Source organism: Elephantulus edwardii, unplaced genomic scaffold (assembly GCF_000299155.1).
Source record: "Elephantulus edwardii isolate Elephantulus edwardi_28Jun2011 unplaced genomic scaffold, EleEdw1.0 scaffold00016, whole genome shotgun sequence".
Taxonomy (NCBI): domain Eukaryota; kingdom Metazoa; phylum Chordata; class Mammalia; order Macroscelidea; family Macroscelididae; genus Elephantulus; species Elephantulus edwardii.
In genome coordinates, this window is record NW_006399766.1 from 29,255,950 (window position 1) to 29,279,311 (window position 23,362).

At 43.5% G+C, this 23,362-nt stretch overlaps 1 protein-coding gene and 1 pseudogene across 1 annotated transcript in view; one reads left to right on the top strand and one right to left on the bottom strand.

Moving 5' to 3' along the window:
- Positions 1-237: 237 nt before the first annotated feature.
- Positions 238-723, bottom strand: LOC102848333 (annotated as a pseudogene).
- Positions 724-833: 110 nt separating this feature from the next.
- Positions 834-23,362, top strand: part of LOC102848743 (histone-lysine N-methyltransferase EHMT2-like) — a 79,739-nt gene continuing 57,210 nt past the window's right edge. The window contains exons 1-2 of the mRNA XM_006881911.1: positions 834-902; positions 10,212-10,294. Coding sequence (XP_006881973.1) covers positions 834-902; positions 10,212-10,294 — 152 coding nt within the window. The remainder of the gene's footprint in view (positions 903-10,211; positions 10,295-23,362) is intronic.

Sequence of the window (23,362 nt, forward strand, 5' to 3'; positions counted from 1 at the left end):
TTTCCTTTTCCTAAATGAAGTCACATTCCAGGTCCCAGGACTTGAACATCTCTTTTTCTTTTTCTTTTTTTTCTTTTCTGGGTATAGACAGCAAAGTTTATTTGGTTACTACTGCTAGCAAGTATCATCCAAGAGACACAAGCTGGGAAAGGGACTATGCTGGCCAAGAAGGCTCTCAGGGACAGTCTCACACACAGGAGAGGGCACGGGGCTCTGGGGACACGGGAAGGGCTGCCCTCAGACATTCAGGACCGCAGGGACGAGCTCTTCATGGCTTATACATCCACTGCTGTCCTCATGCCCTGCCACCAGCATCTCTACTTCTTCCTCTGTCATCTTCTCCCGCGTGACAAGGACATGCTGGATTTCAGCGCCCATGACAGTACATTCCCTTCCTTGTCAAACCCCGGAAGGCCTTCAGCATAGTCCTCGTAGGTGCCCTGCTCCTTGTTCTTGGCCGCAGTCTGCAGCGTGTGCAGGAAGTGCTCAGAATCCAGCACCTTCACATTCAGTTCAGCACCGTTGGGGTTTCCCAGGACCTTGAGCACCTCGGAGTCCGTGGGGTTCTCATTCCATCTCCACACTGGCTGGCCAGGAGCTTTCCATCACCTGTTCAGTCAAACAGCTGGAAGGCCTCCTTAATTCTGCGGTCTCATCCTCGGTGAAGTCACAGATCTTAGTGCTCAGAGACTGGGACCTTCTCCTACAGGACTGACCGAACATATCTTCTTCCAGGCACCAATCACCTCAGTGCGTGTGGGTGTTGTGATAAGAATCCCTTTCACATTTGCTATAGAATCATTCAGTAAAGGACTCAGCACTAACAGTTGTGCATGGAAGTAGATTCTCTTCTGGAACAAGATGAAGAGAAGAACGTGCATCCAGCTTTGTTCAGGACGGAAGTAAGAGTCACAGGAAAGGCTCACACTTCGGTAGCACTAACAGACACATGGCTCTCATGCTGATGTTAGTGAAAGAATTCTCTTCATAAGGAGACTAGGACCTGAGGTGTGCGTATAAGGTGTCCCCCACACCTTGACCATGATAATAAATATTACAGCAATCCCCCTCTACTTTTGGCAGAAAGCACAAGCCCAACCAAGGTGGGGAGGCCTCAGTGTGTCTCTGAACCCCCTAGAAAAGCCAAGACTCCCCTTTTTGTGTGATAAACTTGCTGGATCTCATCTCTTAACTCTGCATCTCTGCCCTTCAGTTTCCTTGGAAGATGACCCAGACTGTGACAACCTTTCTTTGAAAACCAAACAGCTGGCTATTTCCAGACGCTCAAGTAAATATGTTCTTGACATTCTCTCGTGTTTTCTAGAGTATTATGAAACAAAATATGATAGGAGATATGCCATCCAAGTCCTTTCTTCATTCCTCTGTCCTGACACACATGGGCTCTGCTCTCGTTGCCCCATTAGGTGTCAATTCTTCTCAAGGACTTCAGGGGAAATAGGCCTTTTCTTTAGGTTGAAAGGTGTCTGTCTTTTCCCCAGTAGGGGTCTGAAATGCAGGTCTTATCGAAACTATACCTCTTCTAACACATTCACGTTGTTGTTACTGTGTACCGTCTGGTTGGAAACAACTCATAGCTGACCCTCCAGCAGGTTTTCAGAGGCAGTAATTGCATGGGGGGAGATTGTCCATCTCTGTCCCATGGACCAGTGGGTGGATTTGAATCACCCACCTTTAGGTTAAGCAGCACAACCCCTTATCACTAAGCCAGTCAAGCGAATAACAGTTCCTCAAAAGTATTCCTATCTTAATCCCCCACAGCTGAACATATGTTAGAATACTGAGCACAAAAGACTCTGTAGTTGCAGTTCAGTTTAAGATCCGGAACTGGAGAGACTATTCAAGGTTATCTGTGTGGGCTCTAAATGCCCTCCCAAGGGCGCCTACAAATGAACGAGGAAGAGATATGAAGACAGAAGCAGTGGAATGCAGTGATGCAGAGATTTTGGCCAGAAGTCAAAATTGCGGTTTCAAAGCAGCTTGAAAATGTGAGAGAAAGAATAAAAAGGAGGCTCAACAAGATCTGACCACATTTCCCTGAGACCAATAGAGGGAGCCAAGTCAGAATCCCATTCCTCAGTGAAACAAACCAATCTGCTTCAAGCCAGCGCCCACTGGACTCCTCTGCACTAAATCGAGGACCTGATTGCCAATCGACAAAGGTCTTCCCAAGAACAAATGTAAACCTCTGTAGACAGCCAGTGAATGGTTAGACCAAAGGATGGTACAGTAACCTTGAGCTTCAGAGTCAGTTAGGTCTCTGTTCTGCCACTAATGAGTACTGTGGTGGTGGCATTTGGTGGCTTCAAGTCCATCCTAACTCAGAGCCATTCTATGCACAACAGAAGCGTTACTGGCTCCCCACCATCCTCATAATCATTGTTATGTTTGAGACCATTGTCACGGCCACTGTGTCAATCCGTGGTTTTTGCGGGAGCTTTCTCTTTATTTCTAGCCTTTTCATTTACCACCCTCATGTCTTCCTCTAGGGACCGGCTTCTCCTGATAAGCACATCCGAAGGACGGGAGACAGATTCTCATCTTCCTTGCTTCTAAGGAGCATTCTGATTGCATGTCTTCCAGGACAAATCTTGTTTGCTCTCCTGGCAGTCTTCAGTGTATTCAATATTTCTCACCAATACCATAATTCAAAGGCATCACTTCTTCAATCTTCTTCGTTGTTCAGCGTTTACATTCGTACAAAGCCACGGAAAATATCATCTAACCAGTGCACAACATTAAAGGGAAGAAACATCTAGCTGTACTTTCTGCCAGTCCATCGGCCACCAGGGTGAAGAAGTCAGATATGGGTGGCCAGGGAGTCCATTTCTCTTTTCCCAGCTCATTTTTATCTTGCTGAAAGTCCCACCAATAGGTCAAATGAGACAACTCTCCAAGACAAAAGAGGACTGTTCATCAATCAACAGGGAAAATGGCTTTAGATGGCCACTTAACCTCCCTGAACCTTGGTTTTCTATTTATATAATGAGAATAATCCTTTATCTTGCAGGCCTGTTGTGAGGCAAAATGAGAAAGTATATACAGGTTTCACATCTAAGTGGTGTCATTTATAGTCAGCTCTTACGTTTAAAGATCTCCTGGGGATTCATTGATCATTTATCACTTGAAACACATGCTGCCACTCTGAAGAAAAGGTGTCTTTCCTGAATTCAGCAAACAGAGTGAACTTGTTGAGTAGCTGTTGTCAGCAGGTAGTATGAACTGGTAGCCACAGGATCTATCATCTGAGGTAGAAGCTACTATGTGGTGGCTGTTATATGCCATTGAGTTGATTGTGAGTCATAGTGATCCTACAGTTACAATAACTCTAAACCCTGTCCTACCCTGAGCCAGTCTCACTGTCTCTAACACACTTATTCCCATTGTTACTGTGTCAGCCCATCTCATCCAGGGTCTTCTCCCACACTGGCCCTCCACCCAACCAAGCATGATATCCTTCTCCAAGAACTGATCCCTGCTGGAAATATGCTCAAAGTATGTGAGACAGAGTTTCAATATCCTTGCCTCCAAGGAACAGACTGGTTTCACCCTCTCCAGGACAGACTTGTTTGCTCTCTTGGCAGTCCATGGTATATTCAATACTCTTCTCCAACACCACAGCTCAAAGGCATCAATTCTCCTTCTATCATCCCTAGCCATTGTCCAGCTTTCTGATGCATAGCAAGTAATGGCAAAGACCATGGCCTGTATCAGGCGCACCTTAGTCTCCAGACTGACATCATTGCTTCTCAGTACTCATCAGAGGTCCCTGACAGCCAACTTTCTCAATGCAATTCATCTTTTGATTTCCTGGTTGCTGCTACCAAGAGTGTTGATTGTGGAGCTAAGTAAGGTGAAACTATTAACAATCTCAATCTCTTCTCCGTCTATCATGATGCTGTCTATTGGGCCAGTAGCAAGAATCTTTGTCTTCTTGATGTTACGCTTCAATCCGTATTGAAGGCTGCAGTCCTAGATCTTCTTCAGCAAATGCCTCACGTCCTCCTCAGTTTCATCCAGCAGGGTTGTGTCATCTGCATAGTGCAGGTTGTTGATGAGTCTTCCTCCAATCCTGATGCCACATTCATCCTCATAATGTCCAGTCTCCTGAATAATCTGTTTCAAATATAAATTGAAAAGGTATGGATATAGGAGCTTGGGGAAACTAAGAAAAGAGGGTATAAATGATGTACATGGCATTGAAAGAGATGAGGGAGAGAAGTGTATGAAAGGAATATATGATTAGGTATTATTGGCATGACAAGAGTCCAGAATAAGAGTTGTATAGTAAAGTGGCCAGGGAGAAGGACTTATAACAATAAAAGAACTTTTTTCCAAAGAAAAAAGTTAATTGGGGGGGGGGAGGGTCAGGGAGAAAAATGTGCAACAATGAATGGAAATCCAAGTTCTTTATAAATTTTCATTAAAATCTAGGAAAAAAAGAGAGAGAAAATAAAATAAAAAGAAAGAAAGAAAAGGTATGGAGATAGGATGCATTCCTAATGTGCACCTTTTCTGATTTTGAACCATGCAGTGTTTCCTTGCTCTGCTCTGACGAATGCTTCCTGGTCAAGTATTGTTGTTGTGTACCATAGAGAGTGGGAAGTGACGCATAGCTGACCCTCTGGCGGGTTTTAAGAGGCAATTAATTGCACAGGAGGAGATTGCTCATCCTTCTCCCGCGGAGCAGCTAGTGGCCTCGAACTGCATGCCTTTGGGATTGCAGCTCAGCTTCTTGCCACTCGGCCACCAAGTATAAGTCTCACATAAGCACAATCATTTGTTCTGAGATTCCCATTTTTCACAAGGTTTGCCACAATTTGTTGTGATCCACACAGTCAAATGACTTTGTATAGTCAATGAAACACAGATAAACATTTTTCTAGTACTCTCTGCTTTCAGCTAAGCTTGTTCTGACATTGGCTATAACGCCCCCTAATGCCACATCCTCTTCTAAATCCTGCTTGCACATCTGGCAGTTCTTTGTCAATATACTGTTCAATTTTTTTTTTTAAATCTTCAGTAGGATCTGAAGATCCGTTTGCATGAGATATTACTGATATTGTTCTATAATTTCCACACTCTGTTGGATCACCTTTTTTTGGAATGGAAATAAATATGGATCTCTTCCAGTCAGTTGGCCAGGTAGTTGTCCTCCAGATTTCTTGGCACAACCTAGTGAGCACGTTCAGGGCTGTATCTGTTTGCTGAACTATCTTATTTGGTATTCCATCAATTCCTGGGGCTTTATCTTTTGCCAATTCCTTCAGAGCAGCTTGAACTTCCTCCTTCATCACCATTGCTTCTTGATCATATGCTGTTTCCTGAAATTCTTCTGTGTCAGCCAATTCTTTTTGGTACAGTGACTCTGTCTATTCCTTCCATCTTCTTTTGATGCTTCCTGGATCATTCAACATTCTGCCCATAGCATCCTTAAATATTGCAACTCGGGGCTTGAATTTGTTCTTCAGTTCCCTCAGCTTAAGAAATGTGGAGTGAGTTCCACCCTTTGGATTTTCTGACTCCAGTTCTTTGCAGATGCTAGTAAACAGGATACAAAGGTGGAGATAAGACACAAGAATAAACATCGTGCTTACTGTTTTGGAGATTTCTAAGGTATTCACTTAAAACTCAGGCTATTGCCTCTGGGCTATCTCCTAGAAGCATATAGCACAGAGTAGCATCTGTCCATAGGGTTTCCAAATCATAATCTTTCCAGCCCAAATTCATTCAGTTCTTTCTCAAGCTGAACAAACTCAAGAACAAATTCAACTTCAAATTGTAATGCTAAGAGATGAGATGGGCAAAATTTTGAATAATTCAGGAAACATCAAAAGAAGATGGGGGTGGTAAACAATGTATGTGAACTTTTCAAGTAAACCAATATAAAATGAAAATTTTATTTGAAAACCTGAAGTGGAAAGGATACACAGAATTACATGCCAAAAAATAATTGATCGACACAGAAATATTTCAGGAAGGACCATATGACCAAGAGCCAATGATAATGAAGTAAGCAGTTGAAGTTGTACTGAAGGCATTGACAAAAATAAGGTCTCAGAAATCATTGAGATAGGAATTGACATATTTCAACTAAATGAAGTAGTCTTTGCCAGAAAATTTAGAGGAAAACTGCCTGCCCAACTAACCGGAAGAGACCCATATTGGTTCTCATTCCAATGAAAAGTAATTCAACAGAATGTGGAAATTATAAAAAAATCGACCCCAGATGAGATAGATTGATATAGTAACTAGGGAAATGGGGGTTGGTGTGTTGGAATTAGTGAGACTGGCTCAGGACAGGGCAGGCTTTAGAGCTGCTGTACATATGGTGGCTATGAGTTGCAGGTGACTCGAAGGCACATAACAACAGTAATCATTAATATTATAAGCAAGCAAAATATTGCTGAAGGTAATCTAAAAATGGCTAAAATAGTATATTGATAGAAAACTGCCAGAAGTTCAAGCCTGGCTTAGAAGAGGCCATAGCACACCAGGGATATCATTGCCGATGTCAGATGGATCCTGAATGAAAGCAGAGAGTACCAGAAGAATGTCTAAGCTTTACTGCCTATGCAAAGGCATTTGGCTGTGTGGATCATAACAAGTTATGGCTAACATTGTGAAGAATGTGAGTTCCAGAACATTTAAGTGTGCTCATGCAAAAGACCCTATATCTACACCAAGAACAATGTTTACCATCATGTCAGAACCAACCCATAGGTGACCCTCCAGCTGGTTTTCAGAGGCAATTAATCGCACAGGGGGAGATTACCCATCCTTCTCCTGCAGAGCAGCTAGTGGTGGCCTCAAACCACATGCCTTCAGGATTGCAGCACAGCTTCTTGCCACTGCACCACAGTCTACACTCTTGGCACCAGCAGCCAGGAAATTAAAAGACATATTGTGATGAGAGTCTACTGTTAGGGACCTCTGCAAAGTACTGAAGAGCAATGATGTCAGTCTGGAGACTAAGGTGCGCCTGATGCAGGCCATGGTCTTTGCAATCACTTGCTATGCATCAGAGAGCTGGACAACGACTAGGGAGGATAGAAGGAGAGTTGATGCTTTTGAGCAGTGGTGTTGGAGAAGAGTATTGAATATACCATACCCTTCTAAGAGAACAAATAAGTTTGTCCTGGAGAGGGTGAAGCCGGGCTGCTCCTTGGAGGCAAAGATTCTGAAGCTTCGTCGGACATACTTTGGACATGTTGCAAGGAGGGACCAGTCCTTGGAGAAGGATGTCATGCTTGGGAGGGTGGAGGGACAGTGCAGGAAATGAATACTCTGTATGAGGTGAATTGATTCAGTGACTGGAGTAATTGGGGTAGGTGTGTTAGAAACTGTAAGATTGGCACAGGATAAAGCAGGGTTTAGGGCTGTTGCCCATAGGGTCACTATGAGTCACAGGCGTCTCAACAGCACACAACAACAACAACAGACCAAGAAGCTGTTGTCCAAACACAACAAGGAAACATGACATGGTTTAAAATTTAAAAGGTGTGTGTCCAGATTGTATCCTGTCTCCATACCTATTCAATCCATATACTGACCAAATCAGTTCTAGAAACTGGACTCTGTGAAGAAGAATGTTTTATCAGAGGAAGATTCATTAACAGCTTGCATTGTGCAGATGACACAACCTCATTCGCTGAAAGTGAAGAGGATCGAAACACTTACTGCAGGAGATCAAACACTATTCAACATCGGGTAAATAAAAATTCTCACCATCGGACCAATAGGTAACAACATGATCAAGGGGAAAATGACTGAAACTGTCAAAATTTCAGATCCACACCCTTGGTACTAGCAGTCAAGAGATCAGGAGATGCATTGCATTGCGCAAGTTGGCTGTCAGTGACTTCTCCAAATTATTGAGGAGCAATAATGTCAGTTTAAAGACTAAGGTGTGCCTGATTCAGGTTATGATCTTTTCAATTACTTGTTACACTGCTGAGAGCTGGAGAGTGAATATGGATAAAGAAGAAGAATTGATAGCTTTGATCTGTGATGTTGGAGAAGAGTACTGAATAACCCAAATAACATGCCAAAATAATAAACAAATAGGTCTTGAGAAGGTGCAGCCAGAGTGCTCCTTGGAGGCAAGGACGGCAAAGCTTCATCTCTCATACTTTAGGCGTGTTGCTAGGAGAGGATATTCCATAGAGAAGGAAGTTGGAGGGTCAGTGAAAGAGAGGAAGACCCTCAACAAGAGGAAGTGACACAGTGACTGCAGCAATGGGTGCAAGTGTGTCAGAGATGAAGAGGATGCCACTCAATGGCACCCTACAGCAACAATCTTTATGGAAGCAAAAAACCAACTCGGTTTCCCACATAGTAGCTGTAGGTTTGAACCACCAACCTTTTGGTTAGCAGACTAATGCTTTAACAGCCGAGTTGCCTGGGTTCCTTCCTGGGAGTTAGGTTATCACTGATGTGAAACTGTAACTTGTTCAATTGTCTAGTGGACTGGACTGTCTAAAGCAACCACATGGCGACAGAGTGGTGAGACCTGCTTGGAGTCCAGCCAAAAAAGCCAGATTTGGACTGATTGCTGAGACTACAGTTTAGCTGAAGCCCAGAGCCTCTGATCTTCAAAAAATACTAAATGTCACCTCAGATTTACTAGCTGACGACATTGGCCAAAGAGGCCATCTGTTTGCCTTTGCTTCAAGGCAATGCTCACTGATAGGGGTTTTGCTTCCTTGTGTCTAGTTTCCTAAAGCCCAAAGGCTGGGCTGGAAATCCCATCTCTGCATCATGTTCTATGCTGTTAGGGTATCTTCAGCAAGAATTAGGTTTCTATTTCAGGCTGCACACTTAATCCCTGAGGATTCTGACTCAAAGTCAGCCTAGTTTCTATTTCTTGCCTGCTGTTCTCCTGGACACATCTTTACCTAATAAATTGTGTCATTAGGCAATTATATGTGGTTCATTTGTCCTCAAATAGTTTTCCTTCCCTCCAGTTGACTTGTAGGAGTTCTGAAATCCATGGCATTTGCCTGATATATTGCGCCCATATCAATCCCCAAGGTGGTGGATGAAGCCCCACACCTAGGCCCATATCACTAGAACATCACAAGGTGCCATCTTTGAGTTGTTAAATGTGGGAAAACCATACCTTGTTCTTCCCCATGCTGATAGAGGTGCTAAGGTGTCAGGTGAGCTTCCAAAGAAGCAGAGTAAACAAGAAAGCCTTTGTTTTCTTCTACTTTCCCTCTAAAAAAGAAACCCAAAAGACAACTCAGGGCATCATGACATCAGTTTCAACTCAAGGTAACCTCCCATTGGCTCCCAAGGCTGTACCTCTGAACGGGAAGAGACTGGTCATCTTTGTCCTGACATGGTGAATTCAAGCCATCAAACTTTTGAATAACAGCCCGACATTTAACCTATTATGCCCCCATGAAAAGACCAATTCCTAAAAAAAAAGGAGATCATACTTGGTAACGTAGAGGACCAGAGAAGACAAAAGAAATCATCACAGAGATGGAGAGACACATAGCCAGAACGCTGAACCCAACATATCACCAATCAAGTGTATGACACAGGACTAGGAAAGGTTATGTTACACATAAAACCACCAAGTCAGAGCTGATTCAATGACACCTAACTAAAGCAATAACAGACTCCAAGTTGGGAAACATTGGTGATTCAGTGGTAGAATTCTTGCCTTTCATGCAGGAGAATCAAGTTCAATTCCAGGCTAATCCACCTCATGCACAGCTGCTCCAATCTCTCAGTGGAAACTTGTATTTTCATTTTATTGTGATGCTGAACAGGCTGCAGTGAAACTTCCAGACCAGGACAACCTAGTGAAGAAAGCTTGAGAGCTGCTTCTGAAAAAAATCAATCAATGAAAACTCTACGGCATGTGGGTGTGTGTATCTCTCAACAAAATAGATATGTATATATCTCAACAAAATAGATAGGTATATATAAATCAACAAAAATAAACAACTTTCAAAGCACAGAATCTGTGGATAGTAGCAGCAGTCCTACCTGAAATCCTAGCATCCTAACGGGGATGTTACAAGATCATTGTGAATTGAGTCACCAGGAGTCAGAGGTATCTTCTCAGTGCCAACTAACAGCAACAGACCCCAACAGAACAGCTGGTGAGACTTAAAACTCCATGAGACTCTTGTGAACTTGGCTGAGTCCCTACTGCTTCATTCTCTATGTGCCCATAGATCCAACTGACTTCTTCAACTGGCAAGGCCAGGAATGAGACCACAGGCTCCAGTAGCCTCTCCCTGGAACGCCACCTGCAGAGGTGACTCTGTCTCCAATTTTTCCCTCAGCTACCAGAACAGTGTGGGAGGAAGTCCTCCAAATAGTAAGTGGAATCTCACCAGATTCCTTATTCTGATTTCATAGCCACTGAATGAGCAACCGAGGCCAGAGATATGACTTGCCCGAGGTCTCCGAGACCTAACTGAAGAACCCATGGTTAAGCTCAGTTCATCTGGCTCTCCACTACTTACTTCTTTTTCCATGCCACACTGCTTCCCATGTCCAGTCAGCTCTAAATAACCTAGCCCCAAATGTATTTAAAAATAGCACAATCATGTCAGTCCCCCAAAATGTGGTGTTGTTAGGAGCCAACAAGTTGAGCAGAACTCACAGCGACCCTATGGACACCAGATCTGAACCTGTGCCATCTTAACAATCTTTTTTTTTATAAAGTTTCACCATCTTTTTTTAATATAAATTTTTTTAATTTATTTTGTTATTGTGTGTGTGTGTGTGTGTGTACCGTCAAATCGGATCTGACTGGTACAGGAGGAGATTGTTCCTCCTTCTCCAGCAGAGCATCTGGTGGATTCGAACCATGTATCTCCGAGTTTGCAGTTGCAGCTTCTTGCCACTAGGCCACCAGAGCTCGCCCCTAACAATCTTTGACATGCGCAAGTTTGTTATTACAGACATTGTATCAATCCATCTTGTTAAGGAGCTTCTTCTCTTTCACTAACCCTATACCTTTCCTAATACACAGAGAACGACCAGAAGTTCAAGCTGGATTTAGCAGAGGCCGTGGCACCAGGGCTATCATTGCTGTCAGATGAAACCAAAGAATACTAGATGAATGTATATTTGTGTTTATTGTCTGTGCAGAAGCATTTGACTGTGTGGATCATAAAAATTACAGATAGCATTGAGAATAGGAATCCCAGAACACTTAATTATGCTCATATGAAGTTTATACCTAGAGCAAGAGGCTGCTAAGTGAACAGAACAAGGGGACACTAGATGGTTTACAATTAAGAAAGGTGTGAATCAGGGCTTTAGCTTCTCTCCATACTTGCTCACTCTGTATACTGAGCAAATTAGTTGAGCAGCTTGTTTCTAGGAACAATCAAGAACAGAAGAAGAAAACTCAGAATTTTGTGGTATCAAGATCAGAAGAAGAACACTCGGAAGAGAAATGGAGCATCAGGATAGGAGGAAGACTCATCAACAGCTTGCATTACGCAGATGACAACAACCTGGCCTACTGAAAGTGAGGAGGACTTGAAGCATTTGCTACAGAAGATCAAAGAATATACATACAGCCTTTCGTCTGGATTGCACTTCAACCTCAAGAAAACAAAAATTCTCACCACTGATCAATAGGCAACTGCATGATAGATGGAGAAAAGACTGAAATTGTCAACAATTTCATCTTTCTTGAATCCACAATCAACCCCCTTGGTATCAGCAGTATTGATTGGTATCATCAGCAGTATTGGTATCATCAGGAGATGTATTGCACTGGAAAAGTCTGGAGTCAGAGACATCTTCAAATTATTGAGGAGTTTGAGGACTAAGGTACATCTGATTCAGGCCATGGTCCTTTCAGTCACTTGCTATGCCTGTGAGAGCTGGTCAGTGAATAAGAATGATGGAAGAAGTGATACCTTTGAGCTGCAGTGTTGGAGAAGAGTTCTGGATATCTCATGGCACTGCCAAAAGAACAACCAGGTATGACTTGGCAAAAGTATAGCCAGAGTTCTCCTGGGAGGCAAAGATGACAAAATTTCATCTCACATACTTTAGGCATGTTACTAAGAGTGGCTATTCCCTGAGGGGGACATCATGCTTGGAAAGGTGGAGGTTTGGCAGAAAAGAGGAAGACCCTCAACCAGGTGGGTTGACACAGTGACTGTAGCAATGTGCTCAAGTATTTCAGAAATGGTAAGGATGGCCCAGGGTAGAATAGAGTTCGTATGTTTTTCATAGGGTGGTGGTGGGTTGTACTTGCCGCAAGGGCACCTAACAACAATATCTTTATCAGAAGGATGTCTTTGTTCCAAGGACTGCCCACCCTCAAACTATACGCTCAAAGTGTGTGAGATTAAATTTCCCCATCCTTGCCTCTGAGAAGCACCCATGGTTGCACTTCTCCAAGACATGTCTGTCCTTTTGGCAATCTGGGATATCCAGTGCTCTTCTTCAACACCACAATTAAAGGACATCTATTCTTCTGTCCTCCTTATTCATTGTCTAGGATTCAGATGTATAAGAAGCAAATTCAAAGACCATGACTTGTATGAGGTACACCTTAGTCTTTAAAATGACATCATTGCTATTTAGAACTTCAGAGAGGTCTTTTTTTTTTTTTCGAGGTCTTTGACAGCAGATTTTTCCCACTGAGACATGTCTTTTAATTTCTCGGCTGCTGTTAGTAGGGTGCTGATTGTCGATCCACTTCAATCTTTTTTCCAACTATCATGAGATTATCTATTGGTCCAGTGGTGAGGATTTTTGTCTTTTTGATGTAATCCATATTGAAGGCTGTGGTCCTTGATCATCTTTTAGTGAGTGCTTCAAGTCCTCTTCACTTTCAACAAGCGAGGCTGTGTCATCTACATAATGCAATTTGTTGATGAGTCTTCCTCCTAGCCTAATGCTGCATTTCTCTTCATATACTACAAGGTCCCTAATGATTTGCTTAGCATACAGATTGAATAGTAGCCCTGGTAGTTTAGTGGTGAGAAGTTGCACTGAAAACCCAGAGACATGTGGTTCAAATCCATCTGTAGCTTTTGTGGAAATAAGATGAGTAACCTGCTCCCATGTGATTCACTGTCTCTGAAAACTCACTGGAGAGTCAGCTATGAGTCGGTTCAAATTCAACAATACATAACAACAAAAATAACAACAACAGATTACATAGGTACTGAGAAAGGATACAACCCTGACACACAGCTTTCCTGATTTTAAACCGTGCAGTGTTCCCTTGTTCTGTTTGAACTACTTCTTGGTCTAGGTATTGAATCCACATGAGCACAACTATGTGTTCTGGGCTTCCCCCTCGCCGGTTGCTCTGAGGTCTTCTAATTCTCCTTTGTTCTCTGAGTACGGTCTCAATTGTCTTTTGGGTTGCTGTACTCACTCTCAGAGCCCATATGTCACATTTTCAAGAGTCTTACCTGCAGTCACCTCTCCTACCTGACCCTAGGCTTCTTGTGACCTTACCATGCATAAGACGTGGGATTTTCAAGACCTGCTGCATACCATGTGCAGACCACAGTGAGTTTCGTTTACCTCTAGAGCCTTTTCCCCATCACTGCCAGCCTATCATTTCCCCACTACCCCAAAGGTCTGGACTGGGAGTCAGAAAGAAGTGTCTTTGCTTTTAGCTTTTCCTTCTGTAACAGGGCTCTAAACTCCAGGATTTGTGACTCACTACAGCTTTCCTTCCATGAGCCTCTGTTATCTTTCCCTTCCTATACCTTCCGGGAGGGAGCTCTGGTGGCCTAGTGGAAAGAAGCTGTGCTGCAATCTTGAAGGTACGCGGTTCAAATCCACAAGCTGCTCCATGGGAGAAGGATGAGCATTCTCCTCCGGTGTGATTAACTGTCTCTGAAAACCCACTGGAGGGCCAGCTATGGGTCGGTTCTAACTGAGTGATACCAACAACATACCTTTCTGGTAGGGGCTTCCCTTATGTATAGTCACCCACACACCCCCCCAGGAGGTACTTAGCTAATAAGAAGGAGCCCACCAGCTGCTCCATGGAAGAAAAATGTGGCAGTCTGTCTGCATAATTAAAGATTTACAGCTTAGAAAATTCTACGGAGAAATTAAACTCTGTCTTATTGGGTCACTATGAATACGAATTGACTTGATTGTAGCAGATGTGGTTTTTAATTTTTTTTTAATTGTATAGCTAACTAGTCAGCCTTTATGGTGGAAGGAAGAACCCATACATATTAGGAAAATATCCTCACAGTTGGTATCAGTCAGGCATAGCTCTTGATTCAGAACCTGGGAGTGACCAGGAGCTCGGGACTGGGAAGGAAGTGTTTCTGCTTAGAATCCCCTATGTTCTTTTGATCACATGGGTGTAAGCGGATGTCCTCCGGTGGAAACAGGAGATTAGGCCATGGAGATGCCTAAGAAATCCTCTCTTCTTGGTCACTGGGTATGCCCCCAGCATTCGTGTATCGATGGAATGGGGTTGGAAAAGAGCCCCAGGGCAGTGATCATAGGGAAATCCCCTTGTGGACTTCAGTTTCCTTTATGGCAAAATGAGTAAGGAGGACTAGAGAATCTGCAATCTTGTCAAATGTCCTGATTAATCAATTATATACACATCTATGCAGAGGGCAGAGAAATCTGCTTAGCAAGACAGCTCTGCTCAAAGAATTGGCTTCTTTCCTGAAGATTCAGTGGGTGGACACTAGAAACATCAATCCTCACCGTATTGGAGGTGCATGAAAGTGTAGATTCACGGGAATTTCCAATTGATTGGATGCCAGATGAATTGGGTTTTGCAGCAGTAAGGTACTTCAAATTATCCTTTCTTTACTCTCTCCTGGAACTATATTAAAAAAGAAATTGATGAAATTTGTGTTGGTAGATCAATTTGCAAGTTGTACCTGAAAGACCAATTTTCATTCTCCTAGTCTGGATATTTTAAAAATTTTACGTATCTGCACTCAAAGAAACCCCAAACCCAATGCTACTGCTTCGATTCTGCATCACCGGGTTTCCAAGGCTGTAGAGCAGTTGGTGGATTCAAACCACAGACCTTGAATGCTATTACCAGACCTGTAAGTTACACAATACCCCACCAGGGCTCTTTGTAACAGCTATAGCAACAAAACTAAAATATTATTAAATCATTCTCTGAAGGGGCAATATTGTGAAGCCTCTCTGTGGAAAAAAAAAAGCACTTAAAATGATCTTTAACTGATTGGAATGTTCGACGAGTAAAACCTATTCACAATGACCATCTTACTCATTTGGAGATTTTTCTTTTGCTGTGGCAAAACAGAGTTACAAACTTGATTAGAAACGGTTTTGTTGGCCCTTATGGGAAACGAAATAAAGACACCTGCAGGAAAAAAACAAGCAGGAATCTATTTTTCTCTACAGCCAAAGTCAGGCTTCATTCACGTTCGAAAAGGTCAGTTCTGGTTGGAAACAGCATTGCACTATTATCTACAGTGAGGTAGCAGCGCCTCCGTGCGGCCTTATCTAGAACTGTAAGAAAAAGAGCAAAGTAATGCAGCTAGAAAGGGAGTTTGAGATAGAGATGATAGATAGATAGATAGATAGATAGATAGATAGATAGATAGATAGATAGATAGATGATAGATAGATAGATAGATAGATAGATAGATAGATAGATAGATGTGTGTGTGTGTGTGTGTGTGTGTCCCAGTACATTTATCCTTCGTTTGTTGGCACAGAGGTGAGTGTGGAGGAGTGAGGGCAGTAGGTTTCCACAGAGTGCGTCTCTGGAAATATCCCCTTCTCTTTTTTGTCGAACTACACAGACTTCTCTGATTGAAAAGAAAATTGGGGTCTGGACAGAGTTTACTAAACTCACACAACAACTACAAATTTAAACATTTACCAGCTACTGAACGTGCGCTTGTGCTAACTCCATCAATGATTTCTAAAAGACGATAGAAAAAAGAAGACAGAGGGGAATGGATGAGAGAGGAGACAGAGAATGTGAACGAGAGGAAAAGTGGAGAAGAGCGAGAAAGGTGGGCCTGAGGATCTGGAGAGGAGGGGAGAGGGCCAGCAGGAGGCAAGGGCGGAGGCCCAAGCAGAGAACCAGAGAGGAGGGAGCTGAGCCGGCGCCACCCCACGAAGCCCGCACAGACCCTTCAGCAGGTTTTCAGAGGCAAGGAAAGAGATTGCCTATCTTTCCCTGCAGAGCAGCTGGTAGATTCCAACTGCGTGCCATTGAGATTAAAGAAGGCTGGAAAGGGAAAGGCAGACGTGGTCCCTCAGGTCAGCACCTCCACTTTGCTCGCTGGAGAACTCCATCCATTTCCTAAACGACATGCCTCCGGAAACTCGATGAACTTTGCTAAATGTCGATGGTGGTAGAGGGGCTTTCAGGCCTTTTGTTTATAGCATTGCTCTGAGTCGTGCTCAGCTCGAGGGCAATCAACAACTCATCCTCGGAGTGCTTGGTTCAGGTCAGCTGAATGCACAGCGGAAGTAGAGACCTACTGTGGGCCTGGAGGGGTGTGGTCACCATCCTTATTATGCCCCACTTGGGAAACTAAGATGTCAGGAGGGGGTGATTCCAGCAGAAAGGAGGAGCTCGGAGACTGGCTTAGGGTCAGGTCTGAAAAGCTGACCATCTCCACATCATGCCTTCAAGACACCTTGGGAGCGGTGTGCTTGTGTGCAAGGCATCGTACCCTTCGGCCAGGACTGGCTGGAGGCACTGGACACATTCTTTCCCCTTGGCACAGTCTCGTTTTTCCAGCTGCCTCCAGGCCCCACCTTTCTGCTATGACAACACAACAGCACTGAGAGGAATCCCAAGGCTCCCTGGGGCTGAGCCAGGGACCACTGCATTCCCTGCCCAGCCCTTGGAAATAACCTGGGCTCTCGCGGTCCTTCCCAGGCCTCAGCGAGAGCACTGCCCACAACGGGCATCTCAGGGCACCCTACTGCTGGCTGACCCTTTCGGGACTCATCTGGCCTCGTTTGGTTGCTTTTGGTATTCTCATCAGTGGGTGACGCAAACATCCTCACTCTCTACCTAAGATGGGCATGGCATTCCATTTAATAGGACTGACCTTAAACAAGGACCAGTGCGGGGGCGGGCCCTGGAAGGCCGGAGAGGGAATGGCAGTTAATCAGGAACATAGCTGGGGCCTGACTTCTCAGTGTCTTGCTCATTCTATCAGCCTGGTTGACAGAATCCATTTTGGCCAGATCCTCCACTATGTCCCTTCTGAAGGAGTTAAGAGTCCACCGACCCAAGACAATGGGTCTATTTACCTAGAGCCTATGTCCAGCCCTTTTGGTCCCATATCTGGGCAGCTGATCCCCAAGAATTCCCTTCACAAATGACCTCAACCTGCTTCCAAGGGCCTCTTTTTGAACCCTGTCCTCCCAGGAAACAGTGCCAAGTTTATAATCAGAAAATCTGTTCAGCTGTATCCTTTCTCCCTATTTATTCAATCTTTAGAATGAGCCAAATCCTTTGGGAAGTTGGATTATATGAAGAAGAATGAGACATCACGACTGGAGGAAGACTCGTCTACATCCTTTTTAGGCTGATGACACAATATTGTTTGCTGAAAGTGAGGAGGACTTAAAGTGCTTGCTGCAGAGGATCAAGGACTGCAGCATTCAATATGGATTACATCCCAACTTCAGGAAAACGAAAATCCTCAGCGCTGGACTGATGCGCAATGTCACATTAGTTGGAGAAAAGATTGAAATTGTCAATATTTTCATCTGACTCAGATCGGCAATCAGCACTCACAGTAGTCCAGAAATCAAAAGACAGAGGGGAAATCTCCTGTCAAGGACCTTTCCAAGGTGCTTAAGAGCAACAGTGCCAGGTTAAAGACCCAAGCCAGGAGATCTTCAATTGCGTCATATGCGTGTACAAGCTGAACAGTGCAGGTAGAGGAAGAACTGATGTCTTTGAGTTGTGGTTTTGGTGGAGAAGATTTAAAAGCTCATGGATTTACAAAAGTACAAGCAAAACTGTTCCTGAGAAGGTGTAACTGCGGTGCTTTTTAGAAGCAAGGATGATGAAACTTGGTCTCCCATACTCTGGGCATGTGGTCAGGTGGGATCAGTTCTTGGAAAAAGACATCATGCTGGGAAAGATGGACAGTCAGAGAGAGGAAGACCCTCAACAAAATAGGTTGACACAGCGAGTGTTACAGTGGGCTCAACCTTATCAGAGATGATGAGGATGGGATAGGATAGGGCAAGGGTCAAAACTGTTGTTCAGAGTCACTATGTGTTCAAAGTGACGAGACAGAACCTCCCTATGGGCTCTAAGAGGAGTGTGGCGTCAGGACTGGAGGAAGACTCATCAACAGCCTGCGTTATGCAGATGGTACAACCCTGCTTGCTGAAACTGAGGAGGACCTGAAGCGTTTGCTGCAGAGGGTCAAGGACTGCAGCTTTCAATACGGATTGGAGCTCAACATCAAGAAAACAAAGATTCTCACCACTGGGCCAATTGGCAGCATCATGATAGATGGTGAAGAGATTGAGATTGTTGACAGCTTCAGTTTGCTTGGCTCTACAATCAGACAAATTACATTGGGGAAGTCTGCTGTTAGGGACCTCTCCAGGGTACTGAAGAGCAATGGTGTCACTCTGGAGACTAAGGTGTATCTTTGCAATCTCTTGTTATGCATCAGAGAGTTGGACAATGACTAGGGAGGATAGAAGGAGAATTGATGCCTTTCAGCTGTGGTGCTGGAGAAGAGTATTGAATATACCATGGATTGCTAGAAGAACAAACAAGTTTGTCCTGGAGAAGGTGAAACCAGGCTACTCTTTCGAGGCGATTTTGAAGCTTCATCTGACATACTTTGGACATGTTGCAAGAAGGGACCAGTCCTTGGAGAGGGCCATCATGCTTGGGAGGGTGGAGGGACAGCATAGGAGAGGAAGACCCTCTATAAAGTGGATTGATTCAGTGACAGGGTAAGGAGGATAAGTGTATTGGACAAAGCTACAGAATCCTTGCCTCCAAGGACCACCCTGGTTTCACCCTCTCTAGGACGAACCTGTTCTGCTCGTAGCCCATGGTATAGATCTGAGTCATTTGTCAAAGCACAGACATTTGCATGGGGAATCTTCTGGTACAGAACTCTCAAAAGAGCTGGATGACTCCGAATTGGCTCCTGGACACCAGAGTTACTATATAGGTAGATTTAGGAAAGTATAAGGATGCAGTGTTTACTTACATGATTTATAGATTGTAAATATCTAGATAAATGACTGATATGTGGGCCTCTATTTATCCCCTTGTCCAGGCTCTGCAAGTGTTAGGAGTGGGCCTGTGCGCATACGAGTGTTATGGGTTCACTTGTATCTTCCAAAATAAATGTTCTAACCCTAGAATTTCAGAGCATGACCTCATTTGAAAATAGGGTCATTACAAATGTAATTCATTAATAAGAGGTCACACTGGAAAAAGATGCCCTTATAAAAAGAGTGGCATCCTTACCAAAAGAAAACAGAGACATAGAAGGAAACGGGCCGTGGGGTACAGATTGAAACTGCCACAGAGAAAAAGATTCCTGGGGTTACTAGAAGCCTGAAGAGACAGTATGTTCTCCTAAAGCTTTCAGAGACAGCATGGTCCTGCCAGCACCCTAGTCCCCAGAACTGGGTGACCATAAATGTCCATTGCTTGAAGCTACAAAGTCAGGGGCACTTTGTTCTAGCTGTCCTAGGAAACACATTCACTGAGTATAGGTAAGTTCTCAAAATTACAACTAACTCAAATTTTCATTACAAAATAGGGTATTTCTTTTCTTCAATTCTACTTTGCAATTTTACTTTAATTCTATTTAAAATATGACTTCAAAGCTAAGAAAGCTCCAAGGACTCTTCAAGGAACGTTAAAAACAGATAACTTGTCAGTGTTTTGACATTCATATGACATTATGAGCTGTTTCTTCATCAATACAGAGAAATTGTCTGGTTCAAACAATGCCTTCACTGCCTCATCTGAAATGATCTAAGATGTCCATTGATACCATTTGTTCACTCAGCTCAGCTCACTTGAGTTTTGTCATTGGACTTGTCTTCCTTAGTTTGGATAGACAGCACTCTACATTCCACCCAAAAAGAAGTTGCTGTCTCAGCCATTTTGACTCATAGCAACCCTGAAGGATAGAGTAGAAATGCCTCACGGATTTGCAAGGATGAGTTGAATGTGCAGTAGCAGACTGTCCCATCATTCTCCCCCAGTGGAACAACTGGGAGTTTTGAACCTCCAACTTTATAGGTAACAGCTAAGTGCTTTAATAGTCAAGTCACCCGGGCTCCTAGTTTACCTTTAGAACCTGCAGTTACATACCTGCAAATACTGCAATGGCAGCAACTGTTTGATAGCTATGTGTAGGGTTAATCAACCTCTGCATTCTGCCCTATCAACCTGACCTGAAACGTTTCCCACAAGGAAGGCTTGCTGCTCTCCTGGCCAGGAAACCATTTATGACCGAGAATCTTTCTCATTTAGGTCAAGGGGAGCCCTTCAGTCAGCCTTTTCTTATTCACTCCTCTCTCCTGTCACAGTGACAATTTCAAAACATGTCGCTCAACACCAGAAACAAGCTGCGGGCCGAGACAGGGCTCTGCTGTCTGGGTTGTTTTCCAGAACACAATCTCTAAGAACAGGCAGCATTGGGTTGCCATTTTGTTAATTTCTAGTTCTGAGGTATATTCAGTGTCAGGGTGTAAACTTCCAGGTGCCTTTCTTCCTCCATTATTTGTGTGATTCCTAAGTAATGTTAGGACCATCACCATGTCTTTCTTTTGGCTTCTCAGCCAGATGATCCTGTGTTTTTATCTCTCTCTCTCTCTCTTTCTCTTTCTCTCTCTCTCTCTCTCTCAGCCTTTTAACAAAGCAACAAATATCTTCAGAAACACAAGCAGAGGAGAAAGGAAGGCAGACATCATTCACATAGACTATAATGTGAATGGTACATACTAGACTGTGCAGTGTCCAGCCTTTACTATCCTGCAAGGTGGTGCTGGAGGGGAGCGTTCAAAAGCTCTAGTTCAGGATTTCTGAGATGCTGAGAATATGACAACCTGGAACTAAATCCGAGCTCTGCTTTGTATTTGCGGTTTCGGGAAACCCACCATCCAACACGTACATTATCTTTCATCACAAGTTTAAGAGTCCACCAGTATTGTCTCTCACTGCATTTTTTTTTTTAATTTAGGTTGTTTCTTTTTCATTTCAATGAACATCTACAGAGATTTTGGGATTCCATTCATTCATTGTTGCACCCTTCTCCCCGCACAAACCCCTCTCCCCTCCCCCCCCATTTGCTCCTCTCCTTGAAACGCAAAAGAAAAACGCCCTCATTGGTGCACAATCCCCCCCCCCGCACCTCCCCAAACCCCACCCCCTAGCCCCAAATATAATCCACTCTACATTTTTAAAAAATATCTCACTTGAGAAACCATCTTTACTGTGGTTTTCTAACTATGTAGTGTAAAGATACTGTCTGTATCTTTCAAAGAACTGTGTGTGTGTGACTATGACTCAGCTGACAAGTACATAGTCAACCAATGAAGAAAACAAAACACGACGATTTAAATGTAAAAACAACATTAACAGATTGTTAGAACCATCAACAATTAACTCATGAACAAATATTGTAAGGAGGAAATGGCCTTGGAAGCTAGCCAGGCCTGGATTCAAATCTGGGCTCTTCACTCTCAGTTAAGTAATTTAACTTAAGCATCAGTTTTTTCATACATAAATTGACCACAGTGATGCCAGCTTTTGCATGACTACTTGATATGAAGAGAGTTTATGGAGTAGGTGCTGTGTCTAAACACTCAACAAACAGGAGTCATCCTACATTCCTGCAGACTGGAGAAAGACCCCCTCCTAGATGAAATTCTAGAAAGGCCTTTACAGAGGAGCAGGGACTGGGGGAGGAACACCTATTCAATGGACATTGCAAAATTCAGGACTATCACACTGACTCCATATCTGAGACGCAAATCATAAGACCAAGACTTACCTTCAAGTTCTTCCTTCTGTTTTTATTGTGGGGCGAAGATTGCAGCTTTGGGGAAAGTTGATGTTTTGAAGCAAGCATAAAGCTTGCCAAATTTGGGAGTGAAAGGCCTCTATCGGACAGCCCTTCTCACCACCTTCTCTCAGCCGTGGGTGCACTTTCTGGTTGGCGACAGCAGCCTCCTACTGTTCTCATCACTAGACATCTGGCAGCTAGAAGACATTCGGCTTGTCGGGAAAGCCAGTCAGTTTGCACTGGTAAAACTATCCAGTGAAAATGACAAAGCAGGCCCTTGAAACAATAAATCTCTCAGGGACTGCAAGCAAGCAGCCACAGTTTTGTGCTCTAAAGGAAAAAAAAATACACATAACTTCCTGACAGGAACTCTTTCTTTCTTAAAAACAAACACGCAAAAAAACAAATCCACAACAAAACACAACTACAATCAGTCAGGAGTTCCTAGGTGTTGACAGACAGACATGGATCCTACCATGTCCCTAGAAAGTAGAGAAGTCCATAGTTCATTCTCTCTCCTTTTCACATTCTTAGACAAACAACTACATATCTGTCATAAGGTAGACATCCTTGGAAAAGACAGAGATGTCAGAGTCTAAAATTTGTCTAATATTTGTGCTCCAAATATCTATCAAAAGATTGAACTCAAACAACATAAAGTATGATGTGACAACATTGGAAACACAATAGCTCTTAAAATGGAAAATGGCAGGAGCAGGATCCAAAGCTCTGAGTTACAGTGGACCTTTGTTTTTGTTGCTATTTGCCTTTGAGTCCAGTATGACTCATAGAGATCCTATGAATCACATACCTGAGCTCTGTGCCATTCTCATCATCTCTCATAAGCTCCAGCCCATTGTTGCAGTTACTGTGTCAATCTATCTGGCTGAGCTACTTCTTCTCTTTGCTGACCCTCCCTCTTTCCAAGTATGAGGTCCCTCCTAACAAGATGAACAAAGGATGTAAGATGAAGCTTTGAAATCCTTGTCTCCAAGGATCACGCGTGTTGCACCTTCTCCAAGACAGATCTGTTTGTTCTTTTGGAAGGCCAGGAGACAGGCAGTACTCTTCTCCAACACCGCAGCTCAAAGGCATCAGATCTTCTTCTGTCGTCTTTATTCATTGTCCAGCTCTCAGAGATGTAACAAGTGATTAAAAAGATCATAGCCTGTATCAGGCTCAACTTAGTCTTCCAACAGCATATCTGTCCAATGCAATATGTCTCCTGATCCCCTGTCTGCTGATATTAAGGGTATTGATTGTAGATCCATTGATAATTTCAATCATTTTTCCATCTATCATAATGTTGCCTATTGGTCCAGTGGTGAGGATTTTTGTTTGCT